General features: G+C 49.8%; 8 protein-coding genes across 8 annotated transcripts; 4 read left to right on the top strand and 4 right to left on the bottom strand.

Moving 5' to 3' along the window:
• Positions 1-148: 148 nt before the first annotated feature.
• FSUBG_8570 (pre-rRNA-processing TSR3) lies at positions 149-1,324 on the bottom strand (the record flags this gene model as incomplete). Its single annotated transcript, XM_036686991.1, has 1 exon — positions 149-1,324. The coding sequence occupies one exon, from the start codon at positions 1,322-1,324 to the stop codon at positions 149-151; it is 1,176 nt and encodes a 391-aa protein (XP_036535954.1).
• A 1,009-nt stretch (positions 1,325-2,333) lies between these two features.
• FSUBG_8569 (ADP-ribosylation factor-binding protein) lies at positions 2,334-4,433 on the top strand (the record flags this gene model as incomplete). The annotated part of the gene is made up of 4 exons (XM_036686989.1): positions 2,334-2,885; positions 2,940-3,633; positions 3,689-4,173; positions 4,227-4,433. The coding sequence occupies 4 exons, from the start codon at positions 2,334-2,336 to the stop codon at positions 4,431-4,433; spliced, it is 1,938 nt and encodes a 645-aa protein (XP_036535953.1).
• A 960-nt stretch (positions 4,434-5,393) lies between these two features.
• Positions 5,394-7,457, bottom strand: FSUBG_8568 (uncharacterized protein; the record flags this gene model as incomplete). The annotated part of the gene is made up of 2 exons (XM_036686988.1): positions 5,394-5,679; positions 5,731-7,457. 2 exons carry the CDS (start codon positions 7,455-7,457, stop codon positions 5,394-5,396), a joined length of 2,013 nt encoding a protein of 670 aa, XP_036535952.1.
• A 3,619-nt stretch (positions 7,458-11,076) lies between these two features.
• On the top strand, positions 11,077-12,351 carry FSUBG_8567 (rhoptry; the record flags this gene model as incomplete). The annotated part of the gene is made up of 1 exon (XM_036686987.1): positions 11,077-12,351. One exon carries the CDS (start codon positions 11,077-11,079, stop codon positions 12,349-12,351), a length of 1,275 nt encoding a protein of 424 aa, XP_036535951.1.
• A 1,672-nt stretch (positions 12,352-14,023) lies between these two features.
• On the top strand, positions 14,024-16,100 carry FSUBG_8566 (eukaryotic translation initiation factor 2a; the record flags this gene model as incomplete). The annotated part of the gene is made up of 2 exons (XM_036686986.1): positions 14,024-14,611; positions 14,664-16,100. 2 exons carry the CDS (start codon positions 14,024-14,026, stop codon positions 16,098-16,100), a joined length of 2,025 nt encoding a protein of 674 aa, XP_036535950.1.
• A 911-nt stretch (positions 16,101-17,011) lies between these two features.
• FSUBG_8565 (major facilitator superfamily transporter) lies at positions 17,012-18,920 on the bottom strand (the record flags this gene model as incomplete). The annotated part of the gene is made up of 3 exons (XM_036686985.1): positions 17,012-17,753; positions 17,824-18,237; positions 18,292-18,920. 3 exons carry the CDS (start codon positions 18,918-18,920, stop codon positions 17,012-17,014), a joined length of 1,785 nt encoding a protein of 594 aa, XP_036535949.1.
• Positions 18,921-20,966: 2,046 nt separating this feature from the next.
• Positions 20,967-22,807, bottom strand: FSUBG_8564 (nucleolar rRNA processing GAR1; the record flags this gene model as incomplete). Its single annotated transcript, XM_036686984.1, has 3 exons — positions 20,967-22,531; positions 22,585-22,632; positions 22,705-22,807. The coding sequence occupies 3 exons, from the start codon at positions 22,805-22,807 to the stop codon at positions 20,967-20,969; spliced, it is 1,716 nt and encodes a 571-aa protein (XP_036535948.1).
• A 652-nt stretch (positions 22,808-23,459) lies between these two features.
• On the top strand, positions 23,460-23,813 carry FSUBG_8563 (DUF167 domain protein; the record flags this gene model as incomplete). Its single annotated transcript, XM_036686983.1, has 1 exon — positions 23,460-23,813. The coding sequence occupies one exon, from the start codon at positions 23,460-23,462 to the stop codon at positions 23,811-23,813; it is 354 nt and encodes a 117-aa protein (XP_036535947.1).
• Positions 23,814-24,923: the final 1,110 nt, after the last annotated feature.

Here is a 24,923-nt window from a genome sequence, read left to right as displayed (position 1 = left end):
CAGGAGAGCATGCCAAGATTTGGGTGTTGGATAGAGGGACGATATACCAAATTTCACTGTTAATACTAAAAGTTACAATTCCATGACCCCAGTGTTTAAATTGGTGAATAAGTAATGTTTATACGATTTCTGTTTGGCGATCTTCTGCTCAGCTTCGAGATGGCGCCCCCACAGCATTGGATGAGAAGGTCCTCGTCGTAATAGTAGCCTGGTTACGCTGCTTTTCCAACTTGGCCAAACCAATACGATCAGTCACAGGCGTCGCCTCAATGATGTTATCAAATTCATCGTCATCATCGCTTCCGCTCCTCTCGTTGTCCGAGTCAGGCTGGACGCTGGTATTAGGCTTGAATTGCTGCTGGTGTTGATGTGGGTTGGGAATGGTGGCAGGCTTCTTGTCGTCTTGTTGATTGGGGTTAGTGAAGGTCTTTGAAGCGAGAACTTTGCGACGAATCTCGGCCATTGCGTCCTCGTCATCCGAGTCGTCAGATATTGCATAGCGATCTTTTTCCTCCTCCTTCTCCTCTTCTGGCCGAGCTTTGGGGGGCTTTTTGCCAAGATATATACCGTCCACGCTTCCATCTTCCTCTTCGTCGTCGTCGTCGTCGTCGTCGTCGTCAGAAGATTGAATACGTCTTCGATTGGTATTTCCGCTGGTCCACATATCATCGTTTCCTTCTTCTCGACTCTCCGCGTATTCCTTCTCCAGTTGCTCCATCCACTCTTCTTCAGTCTTTTTGATCTCGGCCTCATCAGCACATGCAGCATATCGCTTGAGTAAGCTGTGATTGATCTCGAGGAAGGATGGTCCGTATGAAAATGGGGCAAGAATCTGCTCTGCCCAATCTGAGTGACCACAAATGTAGAATGCTGCAGCCAGCGCCTCAACACAGTTCAGACGCCAGGGCTTGCCATAGTTGACCGTATTCGCAGCGACGAGGTACGGCAACAGCCTCTCACACTTCCCGCCGACTTTGTTCCACTGAACCTCCTGCGTCCTCGCCCAAGAGCACTCTACAACAGCAGCGCCGTACTGGTCCATAAGCTCGCGATCGGCGGGGGAGACGGTATGTTTGCCGTTGGGTGTGATGATGACTCCGTTATGTCGTTGGCCGAGATGCAGGTCGCGCATCATTCCGAGTTTCATGAGTTTCTTTCCGGAACAGCGCTTAGGGTCACAATGGCCGAGATCCCAGCATGCGGCTTTGAAAGCTGGGCGCGAAGAAACATCATCATCATCATCATCATCATCACGGCGGGGTCCTCGTCGTGGGGTTGGGCCTCCCTTTCTACCCTTGGCAAAATCCTTTTTGTGGCGGACCATTTTGGATGGGTTTGGTATCTGTTTTGTTTCGTTTTGTTTCGTTTTGTGTTGGATTTTATATGGTATTGTTCGAAAGGTATGCGTTGCTGATGTCTTGAATGCAAGTAATGTAGGGACGTCGAAATTAAATTTTGCCTCCTCCAAAAAGCTATGGATGATGGGTTGATAAGATTCTCATGGTGGGGTTGTATCAATTCCGTCAGACAGTGAGGGGCAGCTGCTACTCGAGAGGGCACTGAGCGCTGGGGTCCCCTAGCACTTCCTAAGGCTTAAGCATCGAATCCGCTATGACGACCCTGCAATGGGGGCCCTACGGAAGAAAACTTAGCACCTTGACCTGAAGCTACATAGAGGCTTGGGTGCCTCAGTATGAGTTTAGGGTGGCCCGTTGATGAGTTGATTTTGGCAACCTACATAGGTATCTTAATCTTCTCGTTGTTAACTTAGAATGGTCGATTTATCAACGTAGCTGATTGGCTGCTTTCTCCACGACTGCGCCACAGAGCCACACCTTACATAGGTACCTCTTTACAGGCACCTTAGCAGTACCTACAGCCTGTATCATCGTCTTGCCTGGTAAGGTACTACCTATACCTTAGTACCCTAGGTACAAGTCCGTTGGCCTATACAAGTTCAAGGACCATAATGAAGCAAGACAATTTGACAAGGAAGCTTTTATTTTAAACCAAGAACTTCCGCTCTTTAATGACCTTGATTGCCGTATCTGTTTGTCTTGTTTGTTCTTTCAGGCCGTTTCCGTAGGTACCTAGGTAGGCTTGCTCCGTGTTCAGTCGACCACTGGGCTCTGGACCAGGAGCTCCCCGCCAGGCTGTTAGTTAGGTGGTACTGGGCTCCGTCCATTACCTAGTAGGTCCAGTTGACCAGCTCACCCTTCTATCAACACAGCACTCACTACCTCGCACCCGTCGCCATCGACCAACGCGCGCACGCAAAATACCGCGAATAACATCGTCATTTTGTGTGTGTATATCAGTATCTCATATTCGCAATGGAAGCCGCTTCTGCTCGCGCGGCGGCTCGCGATCGTTGGGGCGATCTGCCATCATCTGGCCGAACCCCCTCCCAGCTCCATCGCTTCATCCAGGCTGCCTGCAGTCCTGAGAACTACGAACCCAACCTCGCCCTCAATCTCGAGATCGCCGACCTCATAAACTCAAAGAAGGGAACTGCTCCTCGCGAGGCTGCTACTGCAATTGTCAACTACATCAATCATCGCAACCCCAACGTGGCTCTGCTCGCCCTGGGCCTTCTTGACATATGTGTTAAAAACTGCGGATACCCCTTTCACCTACAAATCGGCACAAAGGAGTTCCTCAATGAGCTCGTCAGAAGGTTTCCCGAGCGGCCGCCAATGCGCCCTACACGAGTCCAGGCCAAAATCCTTGAGGCGATCGAGGAATGGCGAGGGACGATATGCGAAACGAGCCGATACAAGGAGGATCTCGGATTTATCAGGGATATGCACCGTTTATTGAGTTACAAAGGATACGTTTTTCCTGAAGTGCGGAGAGAGGATGCTGCTGTATTGAACCCCAGTGATGTAAGTCGAATCGCTTCTGCATGATATGTGTCCCGTACTAAACAGATCATATAGAACCTCAAGTCCGCCGAAGAAATGGAAGAGGAAGAGCGAGAGGCGCAATCAGCTAAACTCCAAGAACTCATTCGTCGCGGTACCCCCGAGGATCTTCAAGAAGCCAACCGACTTATGAAGATCATGGCTGGCTACGATACACGGTCAAAGACCGACTACCGCGCAAAGGCTGCTGAGGAGGTTGCCAAGATCCAGGCTAAGGCGCGATTACTAGAGGAGCGACTCGACTCCTTCAAGGAGGGTGACAAGATGGAAGACGGCGATGTCTTCAGCGAATTGGCTGCTGCTCTACAGAGCGCCCAGCCCAAGATCCAGAAGATGTGTGAAGAGGAATCTGACGATCACGAGGCTGTCGCCAAGCTGCTCGAGATCAACGACAGCATACACCGAACAGCAGAGCGCTATAAGCTGATGAAGAAGGGTGATATAGAGGGCGCTGCCAAGGTTGCCGCCGGAGGACCCCCCCCCTCTGCTACAGGAGCTACAGCATCGTCTTCAAGCGCAGCGAACGAGCTGTCTCTCATCGACTTCGATATCGATGCCAGCAGTAATGGCGCTCAGTCAAGCAATGCCGCTGCACCTTCTACGAGCGCTGGAGGCCTTGAGAATGACCTCCTCGGCCTAGATATTGGTGGAGAGTCGAGCAGTTTCGGCCAAGGCGGCGGTATTGCTCTGGGCTTTGGCGCAAACCAAAGTACGTTGCCAACACAAACTCTCCATGCCTATCACTTTACTAAACCGTTCAACAGATATTCCTGGACCTGCGTTATTATCTTCTATGACCCAGGACAACTCTGCCCGAGGTCAAGTTTCAACTCCAACCCCTCCCCCCTTTTCACAATTCGCATCCTTCTCACAGCCCGTCTCTCAATCGGCGACACCTCAGCCTCACTTCCAACAGCAGCCTCCCCCCCCATCACAGCCGGCATCTGATCCATTCGCTATTCTTGGTGCTGGCAACTTCAACTCTCAGCGCGCATCTCCTGCGCCCCCTCAACCACAACCCGCTGCTCCAGCCAACGATGACGACGAGTGGAACTTCTCCTCTGCTCTACCCCCAGAGCCAAGCAAGCCCAAGGAGCACCAGGCTGTTGTGAGCAACACAAATGTGAAGATCGAGATGATCGCCAGACGAGCACCTGGCAATGAGAACGCTATCAACATTGTCTTTGCCTTTTCCAATAACGTGGCACAGCCCATCGGCGAACTTCACTTCCAGCTCGCCGTGACAAAGGTAAGCATGCCCTTCATATTTGCTGACATGTCATAAACTGACATGAAACCTAGGGCTACGAACTTCAGCTCAAGCCTCAGACTGGCCGCGATCTCGCCCCCCAGCAAAATCGTGGCATCACGCAGGAGGTGCAGATCTGGCACGCGGGCAATCGCGCTCAAAAAGTCACGAGCGCCAAGCTGCGGTGGCGTGCCTCATACAAGACCGGTGAACAGACCTTCAACGAGATGGGCGAGGTCACCGAGTTCAGCCTCGCATAAGAACAGTGGTTTGCTTCCGGTGATAGAAGTAGCCAGTATATGCGGGAAGTAAGTGAAAGAGTGGGATGGGGATTTCAAGAAGGGTTGAAGGATTACTCTCTCGTTTGTTTGTCTGTATGGACTGGTGCATAGGACAGAAGAGAAAAAGCGAGACAGCGGATGCTTTCTGATTTGTCAAGTGGGCATTTAGATGCCTCGAATGACTTGCGTCTTGTGATGGTGACAGGCTTCTTCGCAAACTTGAGAGGTTGGAGAATACATTTGGATTCAGATCATGAACGGCTGAAATTCGTTCACGTCAAAACCCTATTAGAATTCCATGTCTGTGATGTTGGTTACCAGGGCAAATTACATGGCAAAGCGCAATTTTGATTTAGGCTCGTCAATGCTATAGTCATTAGACCATCATCTTTTGCAATTGTTCAGCTTCAATTCTAACATCTAATGCCGCTCAACTTGTCCTCTCTTGTGGCAAATGCCCGAATGGTCGTGACGCCTTGTCTGGCTATTCTGCCTTCAAAAGCCACCATTGTCTGAGGGCGAATTATCAATCATCCCTGGTCTTGTCTTGCTCCATGACAGGGGCCACCCATGTGCCATCCCTCTGCAAGCATGTGAACCAGGTAAACGCCTGTAGTCCCACAAACAAATATCTCACACGCCAATACTCCCACAAATCTTAAAACCGCATAAGGAGGTCATACCGGACCATCCATGATCTGCAAAACAGCCTCGGAGAGTGCAAAACAAAGGAGAAAATGGGGAGGACTCGGGATTCCCAGTGTAAATAGTTGTGGGCGGTGTATACTGCCATAGCACGATGACAGAAGGTTAAGTGTGCTGTGTTGGAGCACACCTTTTGTTTGAATGTCGTTTCTCTTTTCAAGAGTGTTACGCTCAATGCCGGCGTTGAAGATTATATGGCGTGAAACGAGAACCACTTGCAGATGACGAAGGATCCTAAGCCCCTAACTCGCTCACAGCAAAGGATGGCGTGGTTGGGTTTAGTGAGTAGCCACCATGGGTAGGTGACTTGGCCATTTGGGCCATTGTTTCGCGCTCAGCCTTCTCGCGTTCCCGCTGTGCCTTCTCCTGCTTAGTGATACGGGGTTTTCGGGTGACAGAGCCACCTCGAGATCCGGGTCCTCCGCCGCGGCCACTGCCTGTCCCGCCTCTGGTCGATGCACCTCTTCCACCACCTCTGCTACCTCTTCCACCCCGTCCGCGCTTAGGGGGACCATCATGGCTATTACTTGTTATTGTTTGATCACACAAGACAAAAAAGGAAGATACATACCCAGCAGCTGGCTTCTCGACCTCAGGCACAAGAGGGCCAGAGTAGACAAAGAATCCGTCACGGCTTGCCGCCGCCTGAGCTTCCCATAGGAGCTCTGAATCGTCCACAAAATCATCATCAACATCATACTGATCCTCCTTGAAATTACGCTTCTTCTTGGGCTTGGCCTGGGCATCAGGGCCGCTGGTCGCGCCGTTGTCGGGGTTGCTAGCCTCGGCATCGGAGAGATCGACGGACATTTCATCACCAGATTCGCGGCCCGATTCCGCCTTTTCTAGAGAGGCAGCCGCCGCCGCGATGCGAGCCTTGCGATCTCGGTTGGCAGCCAGGCGAGGGTGAAGAGCATCCCATCCATATCGTTCCTCAGCCATGCGCATAAAATTGACATATCTGTTTGTCTCACCGGCCTGGATAGGTACACTGAGAACAATGGTTGGGGCCTGGGCTTCTTCGCCTGGCTTCGCTCGACCAAAGTCGAGGATCGAACGGCCTTCACTTTCTCCCATATCATCGAGGGTGTCAGTCCTTGGCGTGGAAACTCCAGTGTGAGGCTTCTGCTTTGGCGATGACTTCTTGATGGGGCCATTGGAAATGGTGGTGAAGTTAGACTCTTTGATGACTGGCCTTTGAACGGGTGGCGGTGGAGGAGGCGGATCCTTCTTTGCTTCCTGCACTAGTGGTCGCGAAGAAGGAGTTGGTGTCAATATGTCGCGAGGGTCTTTGGATGGTGATGGTGGTTGAGATGGTTCATGTGCCTGGAAGCGAGGCTGGTTCGAGGGTGGCTGATATGAGCTGCGTGATTCATTCCCACCAAGAAGGCTCGCAATGGTTGGTGATCGATTGGGCATCTGAGAAGCAGCTCTTGGTGAATCAGAAGTAGAGGGGTAAGGGCTATGAGAAACCATTGTCTCACGAACAGGATCGTAGTTACCGCGGATAGGATCGTAGCTTTGACCGCTGGTACGAACAGGTATAGATGTAGAGCTATTGTGCTGAGAATGAGGTTGAGACTGGGGTTGAGACTTGGGTTGTGACTGTGGTTGTTCTACAGGTGTTTCCGAATTTAGTATGCTGTACATAAAGTGTTCGCGCTTCAACATCTTTGGTGAATAACGTTGTTCGGGTTGATGGGATGAAGACGATGTTTGACGGTTGTGATGAGCAGGCGACAAGGCTGATATATGGGAGACATCCGACATGTGTCCCTGGCCGGCGGATGATGCAGCTGCGGCAAGAGACTTTGAATCTCCAGGAATTTCGCTCTCGCCATCTGCAGGGGCAATCTTTCTCTTGCGTGGTAATGCTGGCGCATTGGGATCGCGAGGTTTCCTAGGCTTTCGGGCAGCCTTTGCTGCATCGGCACCGTCCGAATTTCGAGGTTTCACAATGGTACCAGGTTTGCGTCCGGGCTTCTTGCGCGGGACGCCTGCAGCTGTTAACTGAACCCATTGGTTGTCAACGAGTGCGTATCGTCTAGGGGGGCCTGTGCCTGATTGGGGTGGCATAGGCGGTGGAGGGCGTTCGTTATGATTCTGGTGCCCGATGTGTTGATATTGGCCATCGCTGGAAACGACGACGATCTCGTCATAGTCTTGCGGTGCTCGGCCACCGGATCCATTTCGTGACGGCGAACCAGGTTCTGATAGTGATCCGGAAGGAGGCGATGATAGTTCGCCGGCTGATGAGTCGTATCGTGACATAGACGTGTCGGCGCCTGCAGCAGCCATGCCGAGGTGTAGAGAGGCAACGAATAGCCTTGTGGAGCGCGTATTACAAGATTGTGAATAGAAACACCAATACAGGCGGTTGTTGCATCTGACAAATCGATTGTCAAAAATGGAAACAGGGGATATTAATGCTAGAAGCGGGCAAAGGAACCTCGCATTTGCAGCATCAAGAGCCAAGGATCAGAAGCCAAGGATCAGATAAGGCGTCGCGTAGGGCAAGGCTGTGATTCAAACCATCAAATGTCGATAAGGCAACGAATAGCGGTCGACGGGTGGTAGTGAGTGGTACACGCTAAATAGCACCGAAATGCAGCGTCAAAGTGAGTACCAGGTACAGCGAATAGAAATGCCTGGATCTGTGGCGTGCGGGCCTCGTCAGAAACGGAATGGTTGCAAGCGGGAAAGCGTCCAGTCGGAGAGTGACGAGGTGAAACGAGCTGTGAGTGGCCAGAATGTGGAGTGCAGGTGCGGGCGGTGGAGTAGGTCGAATCTCTGAATAGCCTCAAGATCTCGGGTTGGAAAACCGCATTTGTAGTGAATACAGCCTTCCAGGAGGAAAATCTGAGCCGACTGCGGGGTTCACGTCGCTTGGAGGACGTCAAGAGGTACTGCTAAACCAGGCGCAGAAAATAACAACAACTTGGAGATGAACAAGATGTGCGAATAGTGTCAAATTGATGAAATCTGACGAATTCGACGATAAATCCACTGGTCGTTGTTGGGAAAAGTATGTGGGAGGTGGATGTTTGAGTGAGGGAGAGGAGGGAAAGAAGGGAAGAAAAGGGAGGAGAAATGAGATGGGGATGGCTACGTTTTTTTTCGGGGCGACGACAATATTTCTTATTTTCCAGGCCAGGAAGGAGAAAAACGGGGCAGGCCAACAGCTTCTCTTGTTGCCAGCAGCTAAATAAGAATGCTACGACTCGGAAACAACAAGAACGACGAGACGAGACGAGACAGACAAGGCACGAGGTACGGTACGGAAGAAACGAGCGAGGGGGGAGGGGGGCGGACCATGACAAGCATCACCAGAAGAAAGGGAACAAAAGGGAAAGGTCAAAGGGAAAGGACAAAAGGGATATTGTATGTATTAAACCGCCGAGGGGCGTGGCTAACTCTAGAACAACCTAATGAGATGGGACTCAAAATAGGCATCGACAACACCAGGGAACCAACTGAGTCAATGGTGATGGGGGGTCTACCAAGTAATTGCCTAGGTCATGCCATGGCATTGGATGCTGGGGACGGATGGGACAGGACAGTACAGTACAGAGTCAAATTCATCAGAGGGAGCAAGTGAAAAGAACCAGCAGACCCGAGCTTAGCGGGGGCGGAGAATGAGTAAGATGTAAGTTAATGGTAGACTCAAAAAGACATGCATAGGCGGACGTGATAGAGAAAACAGACTTCCATGCCCGTTGACGCACGGATACTTTTTTTCTTTAGAGTAAAGGTAAAGGTAAAGGTACCGACCGACTCAGATTCCATGTGTAACATGCGTAGAACATAACAGGGGTGGTCGGGTCAGCTTTCGCAGGTGAGCTAAGGGAGTAAGAAAAGGTAGGGCTATGAATAAATTAGAAGGTAAGCTTAGCATGAGTCTAGTAACTAGCTTGGTCAAGTATTTTTGGCAGCACAATTCAAGCATCGAAGCTTTTCTTACTCTCCAGGGGTGAGGTTCCATTCTTAGGTACCTTGGGTAGCGTGGGGAAAACTGCCTGCCTGCAGTGGACTGTGGACTCCAGGAATATCTCTCGGCTTGTGACATGTATCCTTTTGTACTGCCTCCAGAGGCTATATCTTGCAACACGTCATTTATCCGCTCACCTCTCAGCTGCAACAGTCATACAAAATCACAAGCAATAAATGGCCCCGTGATATTGATCAATTCGTTCAGAGTCAGCAATCAACGTGACTAATCACCTTCTTGCCTAGTGACAAATATCCCAGTCCAGCCCAGCCCAGCCCATCGCAGCGATGAACAGGTCCCTCCCCTTGATGGTGTGGACCATCTCATCCCGAAACCAGAAACGTTGAACCAAGCTTAGGCGCGGCACGTCGACAGGGATCCGGCGCGGCTGCAGTAATGGCTGCATCAGCCACAAGTTTGTTTTTTCGGCCCAGGTATCACTTTAATGTGGCCTTTTCTTCTTTTTCTAATCTTCTGAATTGCCTCCCATTTTACAATTTGAAGCTGATACAAATAGGTATCACCTTTTAATTCAAAGTCACTGCTCGCAAGTGCATTCTATGGTCCAGATTACTACTTTCTGAGCGTTTTTGACGTCATTCGGCCATCAAATAATATTGCAGGGATTGAAATCCTACACGGCACTTTTCTTCATACTGTACGCCATAAATATTGTACCTGTCATCCACTGTTGCCTGTATAAGCCCATTCGTTATATTATGCCCTAGAGAATGGTTCGAAGCACTGAAAGCAGGCAGAACAAACGCCAATTCCACTCAATCCGACCGCGTCAACCTTGACTCCACCCGATTTTCAGAGGCATCCATTTCTTGACAATTACCGAAAATACAAACACGGAAAAGTCCGGTGTGAATGGGAGCGCGTAATAAACATTCAAACTCTCCTAGTGTTTACTTTATCATAGATAAATTGCACCGAGTACCAAAGCAGAAAGCATAACGATTGAAAGCCACAAATGACGGTCTGAGCATGGTTCTGTGGCACAAGGGTTCTGGAACTCAAGAGGAACGAGAATCGATCGGCGCTAATGCACCGCTATCCCGGTCTAATCTGTGGCGGTGCGACATACCCTCACAATTAAAATCGTCTGTCTCAAGAAACGAAACTCAAAAGCTTTGTTTCAGTAATAAATGCGCATTCAACATACTGTCAATTCTTGAAGGTAGGAGGAATTTCGAAAAAGAATCAAGATTTCTTAACTTAGCAAGACTTTCTTCTCATTTACATACGGTACAAAATGAACAATAGAGAAAACCGGGGACTAAAAATCGAATTTCCAATCTTCGGTACCTTTTACGAGTCATAACATGTTGTCGCCTAATAAACTATATCCACTATGAACGAGTCGGGATGCTTCGCCCTTCACTGAACAGAATTCTGGCATAGCCCTGCCTCGGGGTGAAATAAGATATCTGACGCTCTGATACTAATGCTATCAGGATAATTACCTTTAATTAATTAATTAAAAATACTAAATAAAATTATTTATTATATAAATAATATATTTTTAAAGTTAATAAAGCTTCTTTTATTATTTTATCTTTTCTTTATTAGGTTTAATACATTTCTTAAGATATTTAGGTATTAAATACATAAGTCGGTATTATCAGGAACGTCAGCCGTCTTATTTCACCCCCTAGCCCTGGCTATTTTGTATTTTATCCTGTCTATTATGGGAAGCTGAGCATTGGTATTTCCATTAATGCTAGATTCAGGTCATTCAAATCCTTGCACGTGGCACATTCAAACAAACGCGCTACTGGGTGTGGGGTCACAAGGCCCCTGACCCACAAGCATTTCCGCGGTTCTCTACACTGACTACCTAAGGATTAAAAAAAAAGACGTCAGATCCAAAGCTTGAGAGACATCTCGTCCATACCTTACTGACTGCATATACAACTCACCATAATGGATCCGACACTTTTGATCAACGACATCGTCGAGCACGATACTTCCAAAAAGAAGCCCGTTGGGTTTAACGACCTGCCTATATCTTCTACCGGCTTTCCTCAACATAAAAGAAGATGGAAGACCTCCGCTTTCAGGCAGAAGCGCGCCGAAGCAGCCGGAGCAACAGCGCCTGCCGAACAACCTGAGGCGGGAAAGCAGTCTGAAGCTTCGTCCTCAGATGTAGATTTCAAGACTGTTGAGAGGCAACGCATAGACCAGGAAAACCAACAGAAGATTGCAAATATGACACCTGCCGAGATCGCTCAAGCCCAAGAAGATATCATGAACGGCTTGAACCCAGCTCTCATTCAAAGGTTACTATCGCGGGCCAATATTGAAGAGCCTACTGGTCCCTCGCCTTTTGATGCGCCCAAAGAAGAGAAACAAGAAGAAACACAAGTCCCACCACCTACGATTAAAGTCGAAGACACTGCCACGAACGAAACACTGGAGAGCACCACAACGACTGCACCCCACGCTCGCAAGGCCTTAATAAAATCGGCATCTCAAAGTTCCCCTCCGGTTTCCCAAGTATCCTCATCGAAAAAGGTATCGGATCATTACGATGAGGACAAAGCCCCGGCGCAAATACCACCCGATCTATTTCCCATCACCGACCAACCGAAGTCGGTTCATTTCCCTGTACCGCCAGCTTTGGCCGATCTTGACCCTTCCGACCCGAATTTCTTGGAATCGCTGCACAAGAAATATTTTCCCAATCTACCCGCCGACCCAAGCAAGCTCGCATGGATGGCACCCATTCCTACCGAGGACAGTCCGGCTGACAAAGACTCTTCATACTATCCGCATCCCGAGATCGCTGTCAACGCTCTGCGCTTCGACTTCCAGGGCCGATTCTTGTCACCAAGAGTCAGCCGATCCATTCCTTCTTCGAAAGGCTTACACCACCATGGCGACGCCCCAGAGGCTGCGGGATACACAATTGCGGAGTTAGCTCATCTTGCCAGAAGTGCTGTTCCTGCGCAAAGATGTATGGCTTTCCAGACATTAGGGAGAATTCTTTATCGTCTCGGTCTGGGTGAGTGGGGTAAGAGTGAGGATGACCCGATTGCTATGGGAATCTGGGCAGCTGTTAAGAAAGGAAGGGTTCTCGATAGCTTGACTGAAGCTGCTATGGCTGAAGGCGGTCACCGAGGAAGCCGAGTCTACGCTACTGAGGCTTTATGGCTATTTGAGAAGGGTGGCTGGAAGGAGAAATTTAAGGGCAGGTAATCGTGCCATTCCCGTTCCCTAGGAGGTTAATTGTATGACCAATTTACGATAATGAGACAGCAAAGTACAACATGTATTTAATAGAGGAACAGCACCTTGTCCGGTGTTGGTAAACTCGGCACATGCAGATTCATTGATCCAATTTCTTGACAACATCGATGCTATGAACTCGGCCTGTGGAGGCCAATTGGTGCCACGTAGCCATAATAGTGAAAGGTGTAGCAGGTGCTAGGCGTGAAATATATCAGACTAGGTATGTATTCTTTGAGGAACAACAGAGTCCATTGGTTTTGTTTCGGGTAGTAGTCCTCGTATCTTCCACATCTTAGGTACCCATGAAAGCTTAACCAGGCGTAAAGTGGTAGGTTGACGCAATACTTTGTCACAAATGATCAATAGAGGCACCACAAACAGACGTTACATACCACAACTAAAAGGGGGGACTATATGGTTGATGGCGTGACTATAGCCATTGACAGCATGTTCTACGGAGTTACAAGCTGATGAATTGAATAAACATGCTCAAAACAACTCTGTATATCAGAAGCATATGGGGGCTCTTGTGGCTCAAAGGTGATGGCTTAGCACTCGGATAAGAATAAAGGGTCCAATGCATTCGGTGTTCCCGGTGAAAGAGCCTGACAGATAGAAAAAGGTTCACGGAACACTCGACGATCTGAGCACGGTTGGCTGTGGTTTCTGGTCAAAGAGAATTCTGGAGCCGCATGCACTGTAAAGATATGTACCTAGCTAGGGGAGGAAAGAAGACTCAGGACCTCGATCCTAAGTGACAAAAAGAATTAGGTGATATAGTCTAAGCTTAGGATTACTTTCACTGAGTTTATTTTGACACCCTATATCAAGGTCTGTTATTTTCTTGCCCCCCGAGGGCCTAGGTTTCTGAACTCGAGTGAGACAGTGTAGAGGCTGAGTCAAGGGCGATCGGTTGGCGGTGATTATGCGGTGTGTGGGCTAGGTTGTACCCCGTAAGGAAAAAAGGGAGGCCACCTCAGCGGGTGCCTCCACTGGGCTTAGGCTCTGGGCTTTGGTACCTTACGTACGGAAAAAAAAGAATGGGAACCTGGTCCGACCTAACGAAAAAAATCCATATTTACCTATGCTTGGTGGCCAAAGCCGTCAACTTCTTTCTCTTCCCTCTTGTTTCGTTTCCCTTCAACCAAAAACATCACGGCACTGCCGCGCCAATTCCTCCTCCTTCTCCCTCCCTCTGGGTGACTTGCCGTCTTCTTTTTATCTTCCTTCCGGTCATCGAATCAGTCAGTTCTTGTCTTACAACTTCGCTTTGTCGGCTTCGCTCAATCGCAATCGATCGATATTCCCCCGCCACTTTTTGTTTGTTGCTCCGCGACAACGTCAAACGACAACTCTCGATCCAAACCTTTGCGAGTCGGATCCAGCGCTCCTGATCCTCTCTCAAGCGACTATTTGTACTGCTCTTCGTTGCGCAGTCGAAAAAAGTACAACGCTTCTTTTGGCATTTTGCTCTCCCGCTTATTCGCCCAATCCGAATCTAAGCCTAAGCTTTCTGCCCCACGATCGCGATCTACATCGACGTTGATAAGTGCCCGCACACGACACGACAGAACTTTTTGACAACCGGCCCCCAAAAAAGACTTACGCAAGACACGAGACACTGTGACTTTCACTAGCCATGGCGTCTCCGCTGCAGTTTGCCTACCGAACCCAGAGGGACATCGGCATCACCGACGCCGCGCCTGTCTATCAGCCTCTCGCTGGGTTCAAGAAGCCCGAAGGCAACCTCCGGTGCTGTACCTACTCGCCATGTGGTCGCTACTTCGCTTGGGCATCTCCCGAGGCTGTCACTATCATTGACCCCTCAACCTCCCAGCAGGTCCTGTCCCTCCCCATCTCCAACGTCTACGAGCTCGGTTTCTCTCCTCGCGGTACTTTCGTCATCACCTGGGAACGCCCTGCCAAGGATGAGAACGGAGATGCCACCAAGAACCTTAAGGTCTGGCGTGTTGTAGAGGAGGATGTCTCTGGTCAGGACAAGCAGCCCCTCGGCCGCTTTGTTCAGAAGCAGCAGCAAGGCTGGAACCTTCAGTACACAGCTGATGAGAAGTACTGTGCTCGTCTCGTTACAAATGAAGTCCAGTTTTACGAGAGTCACGATCTCGTCAAGGTCTGGAACAAGCTCCGAGTCGAAGGTGTTGCCAACTTTGCTCTTGCTCCTGGCAGTCAAAACCACGCCGTTGCCGTCTTTGTTCCCGAGCGCAAGGTCAGCAAATAACCAAAGCTATTTTCAAGAGGTGTATGCTGACAACTTCCAGGGCCAACCCGCTGCCGTCAAGGTCTTCAACGTCCCTCTTTTCACTAACCCGATCTCCCAAAAGACCTTCTTCAAGGGAGACAAGGTCCAGCTGAAGTGGAACAAGCTTGGCTCCAGCCTTCTGGTGCTGGCCCAAACCGACGTTGATCGCTCAGGCAAGAGTTACTATGGTGAGACCACGCTGTATCTGCTCAGCACCACCGGTTCTTTTGATGCCCGTGTGTCCCTGGATAAGGAGGGTCCCATTCATGATGTTTCTTGGTCCCACAACTCGAGAGAGTTCGGTGTTGTATATGGTACCATGCCTCCCAAGGCCACCATCTTCAACCACCGGGCCGTTGCAACGCACTCCTTCCCGATTGCCCCCCGCAACACTATCACTTTCTCGCCAAACGGTCGCTTTGTTTTGGTGGCGGGCTTCGGCAACCTTGCTGGTCAGATCGATGTTTACGATCTCGAGAAGGATTTCCGCAAGATTACCACTTTTGAGAGCGGCAATCCCAGCGTCTGCGAATGGAGTCCTGATAGTCGCTACATTATGACTGCCACAACCTCCCCCCGACTTCGTGTTGACAACGGCGTCAAGTTGTGGCATGTCAGCGGCAGTCTCATGTATAACGAGGATATGGTCGAGTTATACAATGTTGTCTGGCGACCTCAGGGTCCCGAGAGCATTGCTCCTGGTGACCCTTTGACCCCCGTTCCTACGCCTCATGCTTCTGCTACGGCCTACCTGGGCTCGGTCAAGACTCCCAGCAAGCCCGCCGGTGCTTACCGCCCTCCCGGTGCCCGTGGTCTGGCCACTCCTCTGCACTTCAAGCGTGAGGATGAGGGCGGTGCCGCTCACGTTGTGAGCAACGGACTACCCAACGTTGGTCCCAACGGTTTTGGCCGCCCTCGCCGCGCTGTACCCGGTGCTGATTTGGCCGAGCAAGCTCCCACGGTTAGGACCGTTCCTGGAGCTGAACCCTTGGGCGATGAAAACTCGTCCAAGTCTAAGAACAAGAAGAAGAGAAACAAGAAGAATGCCCAGGGAGAGGGCCGGCCCCAAGGCGAGCCTAACGGCGGAGCTAGCCTGGCGCCCCCTCCTCACGACCGAGGTCACGGCTCCGGCCACGAGGGTCGCAGCCCCGAGCGACGCAATCACCGCAACCGGAGCCAATCGCGTAACAATCAGGCCCGAAGCCGCAGTAACACTCACCGCAACGGCCATGGACATCATGCTCATTCAAGCCAGGGTGCCGGAGGTGGTGCTCCTGACGCTGCACAGAACCCTAACGCCAAGAAGATCCGCAGTCTCCAGAAGAAGGTTCGCGCCATCGAGGACCTTGAGATGCGTCTGGCTGGTGGAGAGAAGCTCGAGGATACCCAGCTTAAGAAGATCAACACCAAGTCGTCCGTGCTTAAGGAGCTCGACGGATTGGAGAAGGGGAACTAAAGGACGGACGACTTTGGGGGTTGATAAGGGACAATGCTTTTGGGTGATTCTTTAGCAGAGGTGACATGTAGTAATAGGTTGGAATCTGTCAGATTGGGAGTGTTGGCGAGCCATAGCGGACTCCGTGATATTGGGCTGTACTTTGTTGGACACCTGCACGGCGTGGATAGGTCGACTTTGTGGTTCTTATGAAGGCAGTCAACCAGGGAGTCTCAAAAGTCATTCGGATTACGGGAGACTTGGTCGGCGTACCATAGTCTGACAGTACAAAATCGCAACAGAAGTGAATCTTTTTGTTTACACAAATATTGAGTTCCTATGGCGAGTTTTTGCAATAACTTTGTGTTTAATATGTGTATTGATTGTCCTGGTGTTTCTTGGTAGGCATAATACCCTGTATCTGGTAAGGAATACGATCAGAGCTGATATTCACGTTTCTGCCTCTGCTGTTTAATATCAAGCCTCGATACGAGGCCCGGTTAGCTCAATCGGTAGAGCGTGAGACTCTTAAATGAGTACACTATCTCAAGGTTGCGGGTTCGACCCCCGCATCGGGCTGTTCCTATGTTCAAAATGGGATTGAGTAATCGTTAAGTTTTTTTGTTCTTTTTGAGAGATGTTCAATCTTCAGTATATATGTGACCCTAGGTGGTTTTATTTGCATCTAGTTATGTTGGCATATTCAATCCTAATAATATTAGCATACCTAGTAGTAACACATTGTTATAGGTAAAGCATCCTTCCTAGTATGTAAATAAGTTTAAACATGAAACAAATAATCCCTAAACCTTATTCTTTACGGAGCAACAAGGCAAACAAAACAACTCGCAAATTGGCATAGATTTTGTGCTACGTATGTACTTGTACTATAAGCAATTACGTATGCTTTTGTTAGGTAAGGTACCTTATACTCAGTCGCCTGCTGTCTTCTCCAACACCCCTGCTCCCTCTGTCTTTGCATTTTCTGCTTCTCGCTGCTGCTTCTTTTCTAGCTTCTTCTGATACTTTGCTCTCTTCGAATCGAGTCGATCCTGCTCCTCTCTCAAAGCCCTGATGGCTGGGCTCTTTGCTCTGATCTTGGCTCCGTATCGCCAGAACACGAACGGGATCGGAATCATAGCCACCTCAAGGAGGCCCAGAAGTGTTCCAGCCCATTGGGGAGTCATGGCGGTGTACATCTTAGGACCAGCCAGGGGCAGAACACCTCCAGCAATACTACGAATAACAGCGTTTCCGGCGAGAGCACTGGCAGCGTATATGGAGTACGCACCAGCCAAATAGTTGGAGCCATAGATGAAGCTGATGGTGTTGCCGGCACCGAAAGGGATACCGAAAGCGATCGGAATAGCCCAATGAATGGTCGCTGGCAGGCATGTCCACGAAAACACAAGCTGGCCGATCGGGGTTAGGATGGCGCCGATGGCCATGACCAAAGCCGTCGCTTCAGGATGAGGCCTGCCAGTTGCTGGATCTCGCGGCTGAGAGTTGATCAGTCGTCGGAAAAGAGGCTCTGCGAAGATGGCAAGCATGGTTCCGACGCCGATGCCCACAAAGGCCAGTCCTGACATGCCTGCATCCCATCCACGGTGTTGGGAAAACACGATAGGGTATGCCACGAAACAGAGATAGAGGATGGCATAAATCAACGATATCCTTTCATGTCGTTAGCACACAGGCAACAGGTAGGCGAGCAGAGGGGGGGGGGGGCTGCAACCCAACTCACCAGATATCCATAAACCACAGAATAGGTTCAGATGCCAACAGAGTAAATGGCCTACTCATGTTGATCTTTATCAGGTGACGGGTGGAAACCCTTTGGTCATACTGGCACCAGTACCGTGGGTCATCGTTCTCCTTGCGCAATCGTGCGGCCTTTTGTTTCAGGATTGCGGGATGGTATGTCTCCTTCACTGTGATCATCATGAGAACTCCAACTCCACCGAGGATCAGAGGAATCCAGTTATCCCATCGCCATCCCAGATACTGATACACAAAGCCACCAATGATTGGGCCAGTAGATGGTCCATTCAGAGGCGCGATGGACCACATGGACATGGCTGCAGCCAGATAATCTGGATCCGAGATATCGACGATAGTTCCAGGACTATTTGAGATCATAGCGGCACCAAAGACAGCACTGCAGCTGTGTTAGAACAGCTGTGGCGAGACGAGGTTGGGAGACACCACTTACCCAAAGAAGCGCACAACAATTATTTCTGTTAATGAAGTCGCCAGAGCACATGGCAAGATCAACAACGCCCATGCAGTCAAGCAGACGATGTACACCTTTTGTCGACCGTACAGCTCACTTAGAGGGGCCACAATCAGACTTCCCGTAGCAAGACCAAGCAAATAGGTTGTCAGACCAAGCGTGGTCACAGTCGTCGACGCCCCAAACTCCTCGGCCAGGCCAGACACCGATGCAGTGTAACATGTGCTATACAAGACGACGACCCATGTGGAATACGAGACACAGACGATAATCCATGCACGATAGCCCTTGGACCAGTTTCGGGGATTATCTGGATCACCGTCCTCAAAGAAAACCTCAAAGTCTGGGGGCCGAGAGGCGGCGCTGGTCACACTGGTGCCAGTTCTGGTATAAGTAATAGGTTCGCGAGCCTCGCGCTCTGCCTCTGTCTCGACATCTGGAGTGAGGGCGTGCTCCAGCGCCTCAAAGACATCAAGGTCGTGGGTGCGGCTGCGGCGTGTTTCAATGGTCCTGATGGGCTCTAGAACTGGCGACGACCCAGTTGAAGAAGCCGAGGAAGACGACTCGGCGCCGTTGGCTGGCGATGCCTCCTCGAGGTCTCCTTTCATGACTGCTTATATGCTGCTCCCAAACCTGGTTGTTGTGAGTTGACCCGTCAGATGGAATGCGATGGCGACTTTAACAAGGAACTGTCGTCATGCGCCGACTCAGGTTGGTTGCCCTTGGTTTATAGGACAATGCAGTTCACGACACAGAGGGGGCAATAGTGAAATATCGGAATTTTGAGATTCGAGATAAGGATGAGATAACATTGACGATGACCGGAATACGGCACAAGAGAATCAGAACTACGTACAAACAGTTGCACCTACATGGGTAGTTAAGTGGTAAATTGCGCCCTAGCTACCTTACCTAGGTATGTCCTACAACCGATGGGGGTGCCGAAGGAGCTTTCATGAGCAGTTTAGCCTCTTTCAAGTGGAGATCAACAAACTCTTGTCAGCGCTGGGTGGACCTTTTGGTGGGCTTCTTTGATCACATCTGTTAAGGATGCTGTGGGCAGGCCTGCAAACACTTAACTCGCCGCAACGGATCACGGATCGGCCCCGTTCTTATGGACCCAGCGGAGGAGGTAAGCGTCTCAGGTCCGAGGGAAAAGATCTTCACGAGTCAACTGACGACCCTGCAAAATCTGAATCTGACTCTACCTAACGTTACCTATTTCAACCAGATCAGAATTCGTCAAGACATGAATGAAGACCCAACTGTACATGAAACCGAGGAGCAAAGCTAGACAAGAACAATAGCTCACATGCTTGATGCGTCATTATGCCCGGCAAGCCTTCACCCTTGGCGATATCGAGCTCCCCTTGGTCGGCGCCGAAATCGGCGATACTCGGCCGAACGGGTCCCTTCTCGGAGCCGCACCGGCCCCACAACGGCCGGATCTGAACCTTAAGGTGGTAAATGCTTGATTGATTGAGCTTGATCGTGGTTTAACGTCAAGAGTCACATCTAAAGCCTGCCCTGACAATCCTGAGGTTAATACACGATGTATTACATACTTAACAATGCAGAATTTGTTTATCAAGCGAAGGTCACCTGTCCAGCTAGATCTTAAGGTTCAAGACAGCAGCTGTATAATCTGTTAACTTGCTAGTACAGTTATTATAGTTTTTCTTTTTTTTTCTTTTCCCTTTTGCAGGCGTAGTTTATGCATATCGCCTTATATTATGGTTGTAACTAAAAATGCCATATCACTTACCGTTTGTGTGGTCACAATATCACTTCCCTCTTTCCGTGCATTATTGTATGGCCTTAACCATTAAACCTTCTCTCAAGACCTGGTTAAGTGCTCTAACCAAGATTTACCTTGCGTTTCATACAAGCCCGCTGAGGCTGGCTTGGGTGCCAAGTTATTCTTGTTGTTTTCTTTACGCTGACTTATATGGAGTCTATACTACAGTTATATTATTTGCATGTCGGAGTGGAGCATAGGATGCCTTTCATGTCCAGGCAAGTGAGGCATAATGCTACATCTTGTCGGTTCATACAGGTTTACTTTAATAGAAGGGGCCATTGTTTGGATGAACGAAAGGAACACTTGCCCACGAAACACGGGTCAATCAGTATCATACGGGGGTCAGTTCGTCAGGCGTTGTTTGGCTGTCATTGTTCGCTCCATTAAAAGACGATCAACTTGAGTAAGCCTTTGTGGGCATGGCCTAGATGAGGGTTCCTTGCAGACACTCTCTATCCACGAAGAAACGAGGTTCAAGTCTTGGTCTTGTTTTTTGTATTGGCGAGTCTGCTCACAGCTTTATGGCACGACCCTGAAACCCCTAATCCATGGGTTTTGCCCAACTAGGTAGCAGGCGTATCCTTACTTATATATGACACACTTGTCCATTTCCACCGAGACAATCTTTTTTCCAGTTCTTCCCACAAGGTATTATACGTATTATGTTTTCCCTCCGGTACGCCACGCACCCAATGAGGTCTCAAAACAAGACCAGTATCAGGAATTATACACATATTTACAATGATTATCTTTGCCCAAATGTGGGCCTGGTAAAATGTAACCAGGATAAGTGTATGCCGTCCAACGTTGAGATAAAATGATGGCCGCCATGTTGAGCGGGTATAGACTATTTCTAATAGTAATGCTGAAGATCCGAGTTGTTGTTGGCTGCTTGAACGCCCATGGGTCGTCCTTGTGATTGTGCTGGACCTCGAGGCGGTTGTCGACCTTGACTGGGACCGCTGGGTGCCGACACGGGAGGGTTGTTGGATTTGCTGAGCGGCGGGTAGGCATCGTCATAATCCACCTGTGGCCCGTAGCCGCCCTGCTGGTTCTTTGGCTCAACATCGTCGAGAGACCGATAGTTGTAGCCTCCTCCTCTACCACGACCACCACGGCCGCCTCTGGCATTACCACGGCCGCCTCGGTTACCTCGACCTCGACCTCCCCGGCCGCCTGAATGATAGCCTCGGGACTCGTTTCGTCCGCTGTAGTGACCGTGTGGGTTTCTCTGGTTCCAATCCTCGTCGCCGTTATGCTTCCGTTTAGAAGTTTTGTTGGCAAACAAACTCTCGTACTCGTCTTCCCTTGGATCCTCTGGCTCGATGCGTAGAATGACCTTCTCACCAACCACAGTTTCGAAAACAAAAGACCTTTCCGGCGGCAGGGGTTGCCAGTTCTGAATCTTCCCTGCGTCCATGGGTCTGATACCTTTCCTCAATGCTAGCACGACGAGCGGACTGGGGTTGTCGGTATGGAACTTGGCGTGTTGGGGGATAGGTCGAAGCTGTGCCGCCCAAATACTATTCTCAAAACAAGCTGTGCCCACTACCTCCCACTTCATCTTACTACCCATGCCGCCGACCTTTTCCAGGATACTAGCTGGACACGGCCGGGGGCAGATGAGAATGTTGTTGCCGTGGTACTTCAGCTCATGCTGGGGCATGTTTGGTGGTATATGTGCCAGCTCGATGAGCTTCTTGGTGTCCTCGGGTCCAATCATGTAACCGGTGAAGAATACAGTCTTCTTAATCCTGAGTCGATGCTGGCGTCCTCGTGGGGATTGCTTCGAGACCATCTCGTTGTGGATGTTGATCATGTGCTGAATCTCGGCGACCTCGATCACGGGATCTAGAGTCGTCGCGCAATCCGCCACTTGGATCACTTCAGCTGTAAGAGGGCCACGTGTTGGGGTTATGTTTTGTTGGCGGTTGAACTCGGCGAAGAAGTCGCGGAAGCCTTTGGTGTGTTTTGGTCGATCCTCATATACGCGAATCTCTTCTGCTTGCTTGTATGTCTCCATCAGGGCCCCGAGAAAGAGTTGCTTGAAGTGCATCGTACTTTGGAACTTCTGGTTTGAGGGGCTCACGGCGGGTTTAAGACCAATCATATCGAATTCGAGTCCTTTGGCCGCCACCATCTTCTTTATCAACTCAGCGAACCCACGCTCCGAACGGCCCGTTAGTAGAACGCAGAGGGCATCTTTCTGCTTCATGCTCAGCTCGACAAGTTCAACGATTTTGTCGTTCCACCAGCCATCCCAGGCGCGCTTTTCCTCGATATCGATGCCTTCCCCTGTCGCGGCGAGGATGCGACTGTCATGCCACCAGCCGCCATTGACAAACGTTTCCTGATTTGACAATGTCCCAATCGTGGGCCCGTTCCAGAGTTGGGGATTCGGCAGAGGGGTCTTGAATACTGATTTGCGTTAAATGCATGCCATGTTGCCATTGGCTGAGGCGCGAACTCACGAGTGTTGTCGAAATCATAGACGTGCAAGGATTTGATCTTGTCGACGGCTGCAGAGGGTGAATTAGCGTCATGTACGGGAACGAGAGGGAACAAGAATATGGATATGATGCAACACGAACCTGGTAATGAGTTGTTCAGAACGGACCATCGCCCCAGAGCTGTGATAGTGTGTTGCGACGCGGTGGCCGCAGGCCCATGATATGCGCTGAAGGCCGAAGCCATGGCGCCTGAGATGCTGAGTCTACGAAGGCGAGAAGACGCTGATACTGTTGCTACAGATGGGGATGTAATGAGCATACAGTTGGCCGTAGAGTATCGCGGAAAATTGGGATGGAAGAAAAGCGAGCCTAGAGTTGAATTGGCGATGTTCGATGATGTAGTTGAGGTCCAAGTTTGTCGACCCTTGAGAATAAAGTGACGGTGGGGCCTTGGAGTTATACCTGCGACGCTACTGGTCCGAGGCGGCTCCAGGGCCTGTACAGGCGACAGGCGACGCATTTCAGGTGCCTTGAAGGTACCTAAGATACCTACTTAGGTAGTACTCAGTACCTTCTGGGTGGAAAGAAAGTCACAGGCGGGTGCTGCTCAGTCAAGAGGGAACAATATGGATCTCAAGGTGTAAAGTAAGTTCAAAAGGTGTGAATCATATTTTGTGAGGGCGTATCAGAGCAAGCTCAACAAAGAACAAAGACAACCTTTCACCCGAACTCCTTCCATTACATTAGTAGGCACTTTACCTACCTTGTTACCCCTCATTGAACTGAACTGAAAGGTACTGAACTGAACTCAGCTGGACTCAGCTGGACTCAGCTGAGCTGGGCCGCATTTACTTGCATTTCACCCGACACTCTCTTTTCCTCTGCTCTTCTTAATAATGGCGTCGCTTAGTGCTATTCGCTTCGTCACTGGCACCAAAAAGTCCCCTCTGGGCTCTCTGCATCTTCAGCTTCGCGTGAAACCGGGAGCCAGCAAGAACCGCGAGGGCGTCATAGCCGTCACCGACGATGCAATCGAGCTGTGCGTTTCTGCTCAGGCGAGAGAGGGCGAGGCCAACAAGGCTGTAGTTCAGGTCCTCAGTGGCATATTGGGCGTGCCAAAGTCAAGTCTTCAGCTGACGCACGGCATCAAGTCACGCGACAAGACGGTTGTGCTGGGTGGGATCAAAGGCGATGGAGAGGATTACGCAAGGAGCATACGGGAGATACTTGACAAGGCAGCGGAGGAATGACCAAACCACGAGTGATATGTTCTTACATACCTACCTAGGCATGCACTATTGGTTTGTTTCTGTCAAGATATGAGCTTCTCATTGGTTGGTGCGGTTCTCTTCAAGAAAGACCATATTACTGGGTTGTTAATTATTGCCCAGAGACGTTTGGGACTGACTGAGCAAATTCCACTGGTCTCCTCTCGTCCTATCGGGTGTGTATTGGATGAGGGTGGCTGACGTTAGATTACGGCTTGTATTTCTATCTTGCCTACACTTCTTTCATGCTCATGAAGGAAAACCTTTGAATAAGTTAGGTTTCACTCTGGTGGTGGGGGAAAAGAGTCTTCGAGCTACCCATGTTGATAGTAAAGCACCATAACCCCTCCTCCGAGGACACATACAAGTACGTCTGGTGGACCATCAAAGCAAGCAAAACAACAGGTGATCAAGTGACCATCAAGACTCTTCAAAGCTCCTCCTCATGTCAAGTATTGACGTGGCTACGGATAAATGCACTAGCTCCGCCAGCCATTTCTTCCCTTCAGAATCCACAGTTGAGAGCATCTCGATGATATCGCATGAGGGGGTGTGGTGTTGGATGTACAGTACTAACTACATCGCTAGGCAACGCCAGATTGTGCACACCCATCGATCGGATCGTACATACCCAGTCACTTACACCAAATTGTACTAACTAAAAGCAACAGGATATATCCTAAATAACCCTGACCCTAGCCCTAACCCGAAGCCCTAACCTAACCCTAAGTGCGGCCTACGGCATATAACTAACTAACCCTAACTAACTAACCTGATTTAGCTAAGATAGGCTTATTTTATAAGGAAAAAAATTGAATTTGCTGTTAAGAGGGTACTTTAATGAGCTGATAAGAGCTGATAAGGAAGTTTGGAAATGGTCTGTGTGTATTAAATTATAGGGCAGAATTTTTCTGACTAATGAGAGTCACTGAAAGTGTCCTAATTAGGCTTAGTTAGGTGTGCACGATCCGATCGTTGGGTGTGCACAATTCGGCGTTGATCGCTAGGTATCTGTCTGAACCCTAAACGTATTTGAGCATTTGCCGTCTTTTCTACTTGTCCACAGTAATGTTTCATAGAGAGAATGTAGGG

This window comes from Fusarium subglutinans, assembly GCF_013396075.1.
Source record: "Fusarium subglutinans strain NRRL 66333 chromosome Unknown NRRL66333_c0000118, whole genome shotgun sequence".
In the NCBI taxonomy this organism is placed as follows: Eukaryota; Fungi; Ascomycota; class Sordariomycetes; order Hypocreales; family Nectriaceae; genus Fusarium; species Fusarium subglutinans.
The sequence above is the reverse complement of the archived record's forward strand: the minus strand, read 5'-3'. Positions and strand labels throughout refer to the sequence as shown.